Source organism: Chiloscyllium plagiosum, unplaced genomic scaffold (assembly GCF_037043375.1).
Source record: "Chiloscyllium plagiosum isolate Xiang-an unplaced genomic scaffold, Cpla_swu_hap1 HiC_scaffold_17, whole genome shotgun sequence".
Classification (NCBI taxonomy): Eukaryota; Metazoa; Chordata; class Chondrichthyes; order Orectolobiformes; family Hemiscylliidae; genus Chiloscyllium; species Chiloscyllium plagiosum.
The window spans coordinates 5,059,062-5,071,343 of NW_028270155.1; the positions used below are offsets into that span (position 1 = coordinate 5,059,062).

General features: G+C 45.4%; 1 protein-coding gene across 1 annotated transcript in view; it reads right to left on the minus strand.

Annotated features, from left to right (window-relative positions):
• The window catches only part of LOC122558202 (cocaine esterase-like), a 145,417-nt gene that overhangs the window by 111,534 nt on the left and 21,601 nt on the right, over positions 1 to 12,282 (minus strand). Inside the window, exons 6-9 of the mRNA XM_087995697.1 lie at positions 7,619 to 7,723; positions 6,196 to 6,303; positions 2,598 to 2,732; positions 1,359 to 1,433 (exon numbers count right to left, since the gene is read on the minus strand). Of these exons, the coding sequence (XP_087851823.1) occupies positions 1,359 to 1,433; positions 2,598 to 2,732; positions 6,196 to 6,303; positions 7,619 to 7,723 (423 nt within the window). The remainder of the gene's footprint in view (positions 1 to 1,358; positions 1,434 to 2,597; positions 2,733 to 6,195; positions 6,304 to 7,618; positions 7,724 to 12,282) is intronic.

Sequence of the window (12,282 nt, forward strand, 5' to 3'; positions counted from 1 at the left end):
TCGTTTTGATTGTGGGAGGAAAGTGGAACACCGAGAGGAAACCCACACAGACACGGGGAGATTGTGCAAACTCCACACAGTCTGTCGCCTGAGGTGAGAATTGAACCTGGGTCTCTGGCGCTGTGAGGCAGCAGTGCTAACCACTCTTACTGAGATATTTGGATCATCGATAGTCACAGGTGAGGTGCTGGAAGACTGGAGGTTGGCTAACGTGGTGCCACTGTTTAAGAAAGGTGGTAAGGACAAGCCAGGGAACTATAGACCAGTGAGCCTGACATCAGTGGCGGGTAAAAATCTTTGAGGAGAAAGTGAGGTCTGCAGATGCTGGAGATCAGAGCTGAAAATGTGTTGCTGGAAAAGCGCAGCAGGTCAGGCAGCATCCAGGGAACAGGAGAATCGACGTTTCGGGCATAAGCCCTTCTTCAGGAATGAGGAAAGTTTGTCCAGCAGGCTAAGATAAAAGGTAGGGAGGAGGGACTTGGGGGAGGGGCGTCGGAAATGTGATAGGTGGAAAGAGGTCAAGGTGAGGGTGATAGGTCAGACTGGGGTGGGGGCGGAGAGGTCGGGAAGAAGATTGCAGGTTTGGGAGGCGGTGCTGAATTCGATGGATTTGACTGAGACAGGGTGGGGGGGAGGGGAAATGAGGAAACTGGTGAAATCCGAGTTCATCCCTTGTGGTTGGAGGGTTCCTAGGCGGAAGATGAGGCGTTCTTCCTCCAACTGTCGTTTTGTTGTGGTCTGACGATGGAGGAGACCAAAGACCTGCATATCCTTGGTGGAGTGGGAGGGGGAATTGAAATGTTGAGCCACAGGGTGGTTGGGTTGGTTGGTCCGGGTGTCCCAGAGGTGTTCTCTGAAACGCTCCGCAAGTAGCCGGCCTGTCTCCCCAATATAGAGGAGGCCACATCGGGTGCAGAGGATGCAATAGATAAATTGCAGAGAGAGAAACAGAATCTACTCACATAGCAGTCCAGAGGCCTCTCTCCATCTACAGTAAAGTCCCAAATTGTTCACTTGCCCAGAGGCAATCAGAGAGTTGTTATTGTGATTGGTCACATCTGCACAAAGCAGTTCAGCTACTCGTTGCCAGCTAAATCACTCTCCCCACATCCCAGTGCTGGGCCATCTTCTCTCCCCTCCCCCACGGCTTGTGAAGCAGCAGTGTAAACATAACTCACAATCAGCTCCTTGTTTTAAATAGTGCAGGAATTCCTTCCTCATTCCTTGGTTTTAAAACAGACCTTTACCTGTTTCCGCCCATAGTCACAATTCAAAAAGATTGCAGTTGACAACATAGAAATGGCTGGTTTCCAAATCTTGTCTAAAAGCCTAAAGGGCAGGACCAGTTGAGAACTCACCAGACTCATGTTCGTCAGGACAGACTCCATGGTCTCCCGGACCATCCCCTCCTCCCAGCCGGGTGGGCTCAACAGCTGAAGAGCACAATAGTTCAAATCAAACGTTACGTGTGCATCATCACTTTGCCTGAATAACAGCTGACTGTCACATTCAACTGGGGGAAGGGGGGGGTCAATGTGACAACCTCACCCCATGACGTGTGTCCTTCAGTACAGCACCAGCCAATCAGTTGAAATCAGAGTCTAATTAAACAGAGACTCTATGAATGAGAGCGAATGCAACTCATGATTAAAACGACAGCAATGTCTCCTGAATAAAGCAGGATTATTTCCCCACCAGAATATAAGTGGAGAATACCAGATAATACAAGAGAAAACATTAATCACAAATTCACCAATAAGATAATCCTAGTAACATCCCTGGGGAGTGCGCTCTTTCAGGCAGGGTAGACGGGAGGTGGAATTAACAGGGAAATAAAACAACTAAATTCCACCCCACACTTGAGACAATCCATAGATGCAGCCTTTGTCACAATGAACTGTGCCATACGCTTGGAATGCACTAGGGGATAGGATTTCTAGTAGCAGCAGCTCAGAAAGGGGCTGATATCATATTGAGGGGATTTGTGGAGACAGAAACAGTGTTAACGTTTTCAAGTGAGTCATTTATCTGAACCATTAACCACGTATATCTCTCTCCACAGGCAGTTTTTTAAAAAAAATTCATTCAAGGGATGTGGACATCACTGGCTCGGCAGCATTTATGACCCATCCCTAATTGCCCCAGAGGGCAGTTAAGGATCAACTACATTGCTGTGGGCCTGGAGTCACATGTAGGCCAGACTAGAGAAGGGACGGTAGCACCTTTCCCTAAATGACATTTACAAGCCACGTGGGCTTCCCTTACAATCGACAATGGATTCATGGTCATCGTCAGAATCCTGATTCCAGATTTGTACTGAAATCAAATTCCATCATTGGCCGTGGCGGATTCGAACCCTGGTTCCCAGAACATTACCTGGTCTCTGGATTAACAGTCTGGCGATAATACCACCATTGGACACCAAATGGGAAAGGGGTCGGTGGGTGATGCACAGGAGGTGGGACTGAGCTCCAAATATGGGAAAAAAATCAACATTGGAAGTGGAAGGGAGAAAATGTCCCTCATGCAGCTCCTGGGCCAGTCCGAGATCGACAGCCATCAACTCAGAGCCAATCAAAGGCTGACAGTAATCTCACCTTTGCCAATAGCCAACCACATTCTTGATTGGTGATTCCCAGCAGGTATGGAACCGAGTTGATCTCTTTTCCCTCAACCAATTGTTCCACCTCTCTGTGCAAGAAGGCACCATCCACCACGACAGATAGAATTGCCTCATTAGGAAAGAATACATGATGTTTAACTGGAGATACCACCAATACCTTACATCCTGTAACACTGTGCAAATACTCAAAGGATCCCCCAAATAGTCAGAGTCACAGCAAAGAATATTCAAGGCAAGTAGAAGAGACAACTGTCAATGTTCTGACTGATTTAATGTCCTCTAGATCAGGAAAACAGTTTCTTTTCATTCTTTAATGGGATTTCACATCAGTGACAGGGTCAGTATTTATCACCTAATTGCCTATCACTTATCTCTAGCTGCCTTTGAGAAGGTGATGGTGAGCTACCAATTTGAACCAAGCCAGTCCATGTGCTGTGGACAGACCCACAATGCTATTGGAGAGGGATCTTGTCTTTCCAGATAGTGGGGGGTTGAGGGTTTGGAATGTTCTGTCAAAGAAGTCTTGGTGAGTCCCTGTATTGTGTCTTGTAGATGGTACACACTGCTGTCAACGGTGGAAGGAGTTAACATTGAAGGTGGTGGATGGGTTACCAATCACACCATTCCTGAGATGGCAGGATTTTGTTATGCTGGGACCATAGATATTTGTTATTTACATCATTGATCTCGATGTGAATCTACAAGGCATGATTAATAAGTTTGTGGATGATACAAAATTAGGAAGTATTGTTGATAACGAGAAAGGTTATCAAAAATTACAGAGAGGTCTTGATCAGATCGGGAAGTGGGCTGAGGATTGGCAAATGGAATTCAATACAGACAAGCATGAGGTGTTGCAATTTGGGTCAAACCAAAGTAGGACTTATACAGTAATGGTAAAGTCCTGAGGAGTGTTGTGCAACAGAGAGACCTAGGAGTACAAGTACATAGTTCTTTGAAAGCAGCATCACACGTAGACAGGGTGGTGGTGAAGAAGGCATTTAACGTGCTGACCTTCATCGGTCGGAGCATTGAGTATACGCTTTGGGATGTTATGTTACAGCTGTATGAGTCGTTGGTGAGGCCGCACTTGGAGTAATGTGTACAGTGTAGGTCACCCTGTTATAGGAAAGACCTGGTTAAACTGGAAAGAATGCAATGAAGATTTACAAGGATATTGCCAGGACTAGGAGGCCCGAGTTACAGGGAAACATTGGCCAGGTAAGGACTTTATTCCTTAGAATGTAGAAGAATGAGGGAAGACCTGACTGAGATATGTAAAATCATGAGGGGCATAGGTAGGATTAAAGCATATTGTCCTTTTCCCAGGGACGGGGAATTGAAAATTAGAGGGCATATGTTTAAAGTGGGAGGGGAAAGATTTAAGAAGGACCTGAGGGGCAACTTCTTCACGCAGAGAGTGGTGCATGTATGGAATGGGATGCCAGAGAAAGTGGTTGAGGCAGTACAACAGCAGCATTTAAAAACATTTGGATAGGTACATGGATGGGGAGGTTAGAGGGATATGGACCAAATGCGGGCAATTTAAACTAGCTGAGTGGGCACCATGGTCAGCATGGACAAGTTTGGGTTGAAGGGCCCGTTTCCATATTGTATTACTCGATGACTGACATACGAAGAGGAATTGGATCAGTTAGGACTATATTCACTGGAGTTTAGAGGAGCCAGGGGTGAACTGACAGAAACCTACAAAATTCTCACAGGTCTAGACAGGGTAAACGCAAGAAGGATGATTCCAATGATGGAGAGTCCGGAACTATAGATCACAGTTAATGATATGGGGCAGACTACTTAGGACAGAGATATGGAGAAATGCAGAAAGTGAGGAGCCTGTGGAATTCATAGCCACAGAATGTGGTTGAGACCAAAATAATGAATGTTTTCAAGAAAGAGTCAGATACAGTTCATAGGGCTAAAGGGATCAAAGAGAATGGGGAGGAAGTAGGAACAGAGCATGGAGTTAGATGATTCGCCATGAACATAATGAAGGCTGGTGCAGGCTTAAGGGCCGAATGGCATACTCTTGCTCCTATTTTCTACAATTTTATGTAAAGCCACTGTCTTGCAACAATCAGAGAGAGGAGCAGCTCACAGTGGGAGCGTGGGTTGCTGGAGAGGTGGACAAACTGGGAGCGTAGAACTGAGCAAAGCACAAAGCAGCACCAGCGCCTTCTGCTGGTCACAAACACACACTGCTTACAGAGTGGGAGAAACAGCATCAGCACAAGCTGGGTGCACATGCTGAACTGTTTCTGGTGCTTGGCCAATCAGGGTTTGGCATTAACATTTGAAGAAAGAGCAGTGATCTTATTGAGAGAGTCTTTGACAGGATGTTTACTGAGAGGATACATGCTATTTGTTTTGTCACTTGCTGACTTTGTTTCTTTACTTCCACCTCAGCACTTAATAAGGTCCTAGATTTTCCCTGATCTCTCACTTCCAATCAGCAAATATTCTCAAGGAGAGAGAGGGTGGGAGCAGACAGAAGGCAAACTGAGGAGGTCACTGCAAAATGTCTGACACCAACAAACCAAATAATGCAGAGACCCAGGATCTTCCTCCTGTGTCGTTTAGGATCCATGATTCAGCAACTAGGCCCCTGTTTCCACACTAAGATGAATATTTATGTCAGCACAAACAAAGAGAAGCACCGTAATGAAATGTGAACTCAACTTTAAACAAATTCTGTAATTAAGAGTCTAATGTCACTTGTTGGGAGACAGCCTCTCGGGAATCAAATGTGTCGTCTCCAAGGACATAAAGAGTAGGAGAGAAGACAAGAACAGGAGCATGGAGGCAACAGAAAGTTGGTTATGGGAGGAAGAGGGAGGAAGGTGAAGATTTCCACAGATTAGCAGGTGGTGAGAGTATTCCTGATGAAGGGCTTTTGCCTGAAATGTCAATTTTCCTGCTCCTCAGATGCTGCCTGAACTGCTGTGCTCTTCCAGCACCACTAATCCAGAATCTGGTTTCCAGCTTCTGCAGTCATTGTTTTTACCCTGACGAGAGTGAACTGGCTGGATCGTTACTTGGCATAAACAATCAGATGACTCCTTATTGTCTACGTTACACTATTGCATAAGCTCTGCAAATTTAGGATGTGACAAGTGTTTTACTGTGAATTTAACAATTTAAAAAAATTCATTCACAATGTAAGCAGCACTGGCACATGCAGCATTTATTAACCATCCCTAATTACCCAGAGGGCAGGTACAAAGTAACCACATTGCAGTGGGCCTGGAGTCACATGTAGGCCAGACCAGGGAAAGGCAGCACATTTGATTCCTGAGAGATTCTCTCCCAACAAGTGACATTAGACTCTTAATTACAGAAATTGTTTAAAAGTTGAGTTCACATTCCATCACGGTAGGAGTGGAACCTGACTCCGCAGAACCTTACCTTAGATTTCGGATTAATAGTCTAGTGATAATACAACCAAACCATCACAGCTTACCAACTGAGATTGAGAAGAGGATGCAGGGGATATACCGGAGAAACAGAAGTGAAAGTATCTACAATGTGAAGGAAGGAAGAATGAACTTGCACCATACCTCGGGAGGTTTCACAATGTTTGACAATTCCTCTTCAGACAGCTTCTTTAGACAATCAGCAATTTCCTGGGAGTCGCTAGTGTCACAGCCGGTGGCATTAGCGATAATCTGTACAGAGTTTCAATTAAGATCAACAGTTACTGAGTTTCATCAAGAGACCACTCTGTGACAATTGTATTCAATTCCTCAGATTCGAGGCCAGTGCTACTGGATTGTTAGCTGTATCCATGAGGGCCTGTCCCCATGATGTAGGACTCTATGATTGGCCAAGGTCTTTCTCCCCAGGGAGTGGGAGTCCAAAACTAGAGAACATCGATTTAAGGTGAGAGAGGAAAGAGATAAAAGGGACCTAAGGGGCAATATTTGCACGCAGAGGGTGGTGTACCTATGGAATAAACTGCCTGAGGAAGTGGTGGAGACTGGTACAATTACAGCATTTATAAAGCATCCAGATGGGTATATGAATAGGAATGGTTTGGAGGGTTATGGGCCAAATGCTGCAAATGGGACTAAAGCAGTTTAGGATAACTGGTCAGCATGGACGAGATGGACAGAAGGATCTGTTTCTGTGCTGTACATCTCTTGACTCTTTGACTTGGATTCCCAGGGATGGAAATGAGATCTCAGTTGTGCACCTGGAATAACAGGCTCACACTGATAGAGGCTGATTCAGTCACGGTTTGCAGAAGGGAACTGAATAATTATCTATAGATCAAAGATTTACAGGATGATGAGGAAAGAGTGGGTGAGTGGGTCCTTACAGGAAAAGCAGATACATGTAGAGCCGGCTGAATTAATCCCTTTGTATTCTAACCCTGGCTTGTCCAATGATGAGCCCACAGCTGGAACCCAGCCTCCTGTAAGTGTCCCCCCAGTTTGTGGGGCCCTGAGTTTAAATCACAGCTCAGTGCGAGGGAAATCTCCTGCAATGACCAGCTCTTCCAATCACAGGAAATCTCACTCCCACATTTGCTGCAGGGTCAATCCCAGGGGCATCTTATAGCATGAACGTGCAAAGGGATTCTAGGGATCTAGTACAATGTGAATCCACACAGCATGGATTTCATTGATCGATTACAGTCTGATGAATACATTCCTGGGACCCTGTATATTGTGCATGTGCAAAGTCTGAAATCCTCAGGATCTGTTACACAGTCAATCTACAGACAGCTGATGCTGGGCTTCTATTCTAGATCTGTTGCAGGCTGTGCTCAGATCTATCCTTCCCCAGTCGCTGTGTGTGACTGGCCACATGTAACAATGTCAAGGGGCTACAGACAAATCACCCACATTTGCCAAAATAAAATCCTGTTATTGCAATACTGTTTGGCTCCTTGGTGGTTATTTTTAAAAAACATATCAAGTGAAAATGCCTCACCGTGAAATGAAGAAAACACCTCTAATTTTAAAAGGAGTAACTCACCTTAGCTGTTGATTTCGGATCAGAATGAATTCCAATCTTGATTAAAGCAGTCCCACTTTCTGATATCGCTCTGTGAAACAGACCGGAGGACAAAGGGGAAACAAGCTGGAAAACAAGAAAGAGAACAGCCATTAGCTTCGAGCCTTTCTAAAGGCCCCACTTCCCCGCTCACCTGTCCCAGTCTGGTAGAGGAATCTAGTTGGATATTGGAGGCTTCAGCTGGAATACAGACTGTCCTACCTTATAGAGTCATACAGATGTACAGCATGGACACAGACCCTTCAGTCCACTAGTCCATGCCGACCAGATACCCCAATCCAATCTAGTCCCTCCTGCCAGCACCCGGCCCATATCCCTCCAAACCCTTCCTATTCATAGACCCATCCAAATGCCTTTTAAATGTTGCAATTGTACCAGCCTCCACCACTTCCTCTGGCAGCTCATTCCACACATGTACCACCCTCTATGTGAATAAGTTGCCCCATAGTTTTCTTTTATATCTTTCTCCTCTCACCCTATAGCTATGCCCTCTAGTTCTGGACTCCCCAACGCCAGGAAAGAGACTTTGTCTATTTATCCTATCCATATCCCTCATAATTTTACAAAATTATTGTCACCCTTCAGCCTCCGATGCTCCAGGGAAAACAGCCCCAGCCTATTCAACTCCCGATAGCTCAAACCCTCCAACCCTGGCAACATCCTTGTAAATCTTTGCTGAAACCTTTCAAGTTTAACAACATCTTTCCAATAGAAGGAAACCAGAATTGTACGCAATATTTCAACAGTGGCCTAACCAATGCCCTGTACAGCCGCAACATGACCTCCCAACTCCTGTACTCAATACTCTGACCAATAAAGGAAAGCATACCAAATGCCTTCTTCGCTATCCTATCTACCTGTGACTCCACTTTCAAGGAGCTATGAACCTGCACTCCAAGGTCTCTTTGTTCAGCAACATTCCCTAGGACCTTACCATTAAGTGTATAAGTCCTGCTAAGATTTGCTTTCCCAAAATGCAGCACCTCAGATTTATCTAAATTAAACTCCATCTGCCACTTCTCAGCCCATTGGCCCATCTGATCAAGATCCCGTTGTAATCTGAGGTAACCGTCTTCGCTGTCCACTACACCTCCAATTTTGGTGTCATCTGCAAACTTACTAACTGTACCTCTTATGCTCACATCCAAATCATTTATATAAATGACGAAAAATAGTTGATCTAATACCGATCCTTGGGCACTCCACTGGTCACAGGCCTCCAGTCTGAAAAACAACCCTCCACCACCACCCTCTATCTTCTACCTTTGAGCCAGTTCTGTATCCAAATGGTTAGTTCTCCCTGTATTCCATGAGATCTAACCTTGCTAACCAGTCTCCCATGGGGAACCTTGTCGAACACCTTACTGAAGTCCATATAGATCACCTGTGATAGGGTTAGGGTTAGGGTTAGGGTTAGGGTTAACCCTAACCTTAACCCTAACCCTATCGCAGGTGTCTCTTTGTTGGCTACATAGAGCAGTCGATCTTCTGTAATTACACTGGCACCACTCCCCACCTCTTCCTCCGCTACATTGATGACTGCATTGGCGCCACCTCGTGCTCTCACGAGGAGGTTGAGCAATTCATCAACTGCACCAACACATTCCACCCTGACCTTAAATTTACCTGGACCATCTCTGACACCTCCCTCCCCTTCCTGGATCTCTCCATCTCCATTAATGACGACCGACTTGATACCAACATTTTTATCAAACCCACCAACTCTCACAGCTACCTGGATTACACTTCTTCCCACCCGACCTCCTGCAAAAATGCCATCCCGTATTCCTAATTCCTCACTTATCTCTCCAGCCTTCAGGTTCTCTGCTTGTAGCCCTGATGAAGGGCTTTTTCCCAAAACGTCAATTTTACTGCTCCTCGGATGCTGCCTGAACTGCTGTGCTCTTCCAGCACCACTAATCCAGAATCCATATCGATCACACCTACCACTCTGCCCTCATCAATCCTCTTTGTTACTTCCTCAAAAAACTCAATCAAGTTTGTAACACATGATTTCCCACGCACAAAGCCATGTTGACTATTCCTAATCTGTCCTTGCCTTTCCGAATATATGTACCTGATATAGGATTCAGACTCAGGTCCCTGAAGAAAAAGAGTTTAATGGAATATTAAATGAATTGGAGTTCAAGAGTAAGCCAGTGAATGTTTCAGCTGTACAGAGTCCTGGCAGATTCCAGCTGGAATATTATGAAGCACATCTTGGGCAAACACTACTCATCTTTAAGGAAGTATTGAAAATATTCACCAGAATCATGGCAGGGGATTATACAGAGTGAGGACAGGCTGCAGAAAAATGACTTGTATTTCATAGAGTCCCGACAGTGTGGAAGCAAGCCATTCAGCCCATTGAGTCCACACCAACCCTCTGAAGCCCATTCCATCCCTCACCGTATAATCCTGCATTAGTTATGGCTAACCCACACAGCTTTGGACTATGAGAGGAAACCCACGCAGACACAGGGAGAATGTGCAAACTCCACACAGACAGTCACGCAAGGGTGGAATTAAATCTGGATCCCTGGCGCTGTGAGACAGCTGTATTTATTGCAGTTTAGCAGATCAATGGACAATGTAATGGAGGTGTATGAAATAATATAAGGACTTGATAGGATAGTGAAGGTATTTCCTCTGAAGAACAGACAGAAACAGACTTCAATGACAGGAAATACAAACTTTCTTTCTCCACAGATGCTGCCAGAACTGATGAGTTTCTTGGTTTTTATTACAGATTTCCAACATCCGCAGTATTTGATTGGTTTACTAAGTTCAACATCTCTTAGTTCCTGTTTATTGTCAGCAGGTTATAATACCTGGCCTTCCTCAGGCACCTTTAATGCAGAGAGAGAAAGAGTCTGAATGTCCTTTTCCAGGTATCTGCAGGTCCTCCCCTTCTGCTGTAAACCTCAACATTACTCACTGCAGTTACTGTATCGACAACTCATTTGTTTCGTGTGAAAATCTAAAATGAGAGCTTGGTTACTGGGCTGAGATGTCAGGAGAAACTCCTTCACACCGATTGGAAAGTCATGTTGTGAAACTTGAAAGGATTCAGAAAAGATTTACGAGGATGTTGCCAGGGTTGGAGGGTTGGAGCTACAGGGAGAGGCTGAATAGACTGGGGCTGTTTTACCTGAGTGTCAGAGGCTGAGGGGTGACTTATAGAGGTTTATAAAATCATGAGGGGCACGGATAGAATAAATAGACAAAGTCTTTTCCCTGGGGTGGGGAGTCCAGAACTGAGGGCATAAGTTTAAGGTGAGTGAGGAAAGATATAAAAGAGACCTAAGGGGCAACTTTTTCACCCAGAGGCTGGTACATGTATGGAATGAGTTGCTGGACGAAGTGGTGGGGGCTGGTACAATTGCAGCATTTAAAAGGCATTTAGATGGATATATGAATAGGAAGGGTTTGGAGAGTTATGAGCTGAGTACTGGAAAATGGGAGTAGATTAGGTTAGGATATCTTGCTGGCATGGATGAGTTGGACTGAAGGGTGGGGTTCCGTGCTGTACATCTCTATGACTCCAGAAATAGGAGGCAATGCCTCAGGGTTCAGACAGGAGGGTGGAGTGGGCTAATCTTTACACCAGAAACTAATTTAAGACCAAAGCTAGGCCTGCGGTGTGAGGCCTTTGTGTTTGTTAAAAACTACTCACATAAATACTCAGGACTCTATAATGGGGACAAAGAAATTAAGACAGATAGTGAAACGTTTTCCATCTCCATGATCCCCTTTTCTGCAAAAGGGGATCATGGAGATGGAAAACGTTTCACTATTCCTTATGGGACACAACTGTCACTGGATGGGCCCAGCATTTATTACCCATCCTTAGTTGTCCCCTTGAGAAGGTGGGAGTGAGCTGCCTTCTTGAACTGCTGCAGTCCATGTGCTTTAGGTAGACCACAATGCTCTAAGGGAGGGAATTCCAGGAGATGGACCCAGTGACAGTGAAGGTACGGTGATATATTCCAAGTCAGAATGGAGAGCGGCTTAGAGGGGAACTTGCAAGGGGTGATGTTCCTGTGTATCTGCTGCCTTTGCCATTCTAGATGGAATGTGGTCATGGGTTTGGAAGGTGCTGTCTGAGGACCTTTGGTGAGTTTCTGTAGTGCATCTTATAGACAGTACACACTGCTGTTACTGAGTGTCAGGGATGAAGGGAGTGAGTGTTTGTGGATGTGGTGCCATTCAAGTGAGCTGCTTTGTCCTGGATGGTGGCCAGCTTCTTGAGTGTTGTTGAAGCAACACCCATCCAGGCAAGTGGGCTGTATTCCATCATACCCCTGACTTGTGCCTGACTTGTGGACAGGCTTTGGGGAGTCAGGAGGTGAGTCACTCGCTGCAGGATTCCGAGCTCAGACCTGGGACATATCCCTGGCAATGTCCAGACCAGTCCAAATTGGCCAGTCTGCTCTGGGAATTAGGTTTGCCAGTTAACTGCTCTTGCTTAACTCCACCAATGATGTCCCAACCAATCAGCACCCTGTTCCATGGTATACAGAGCAGCATGCTGAAAGAGTTGGGAGAATTGGGAACTCACTGCTACGGAGAATGGTCAAGGTGAATAACATCGATGTGTTTAACAGGGAACAAACGAGAGAAAA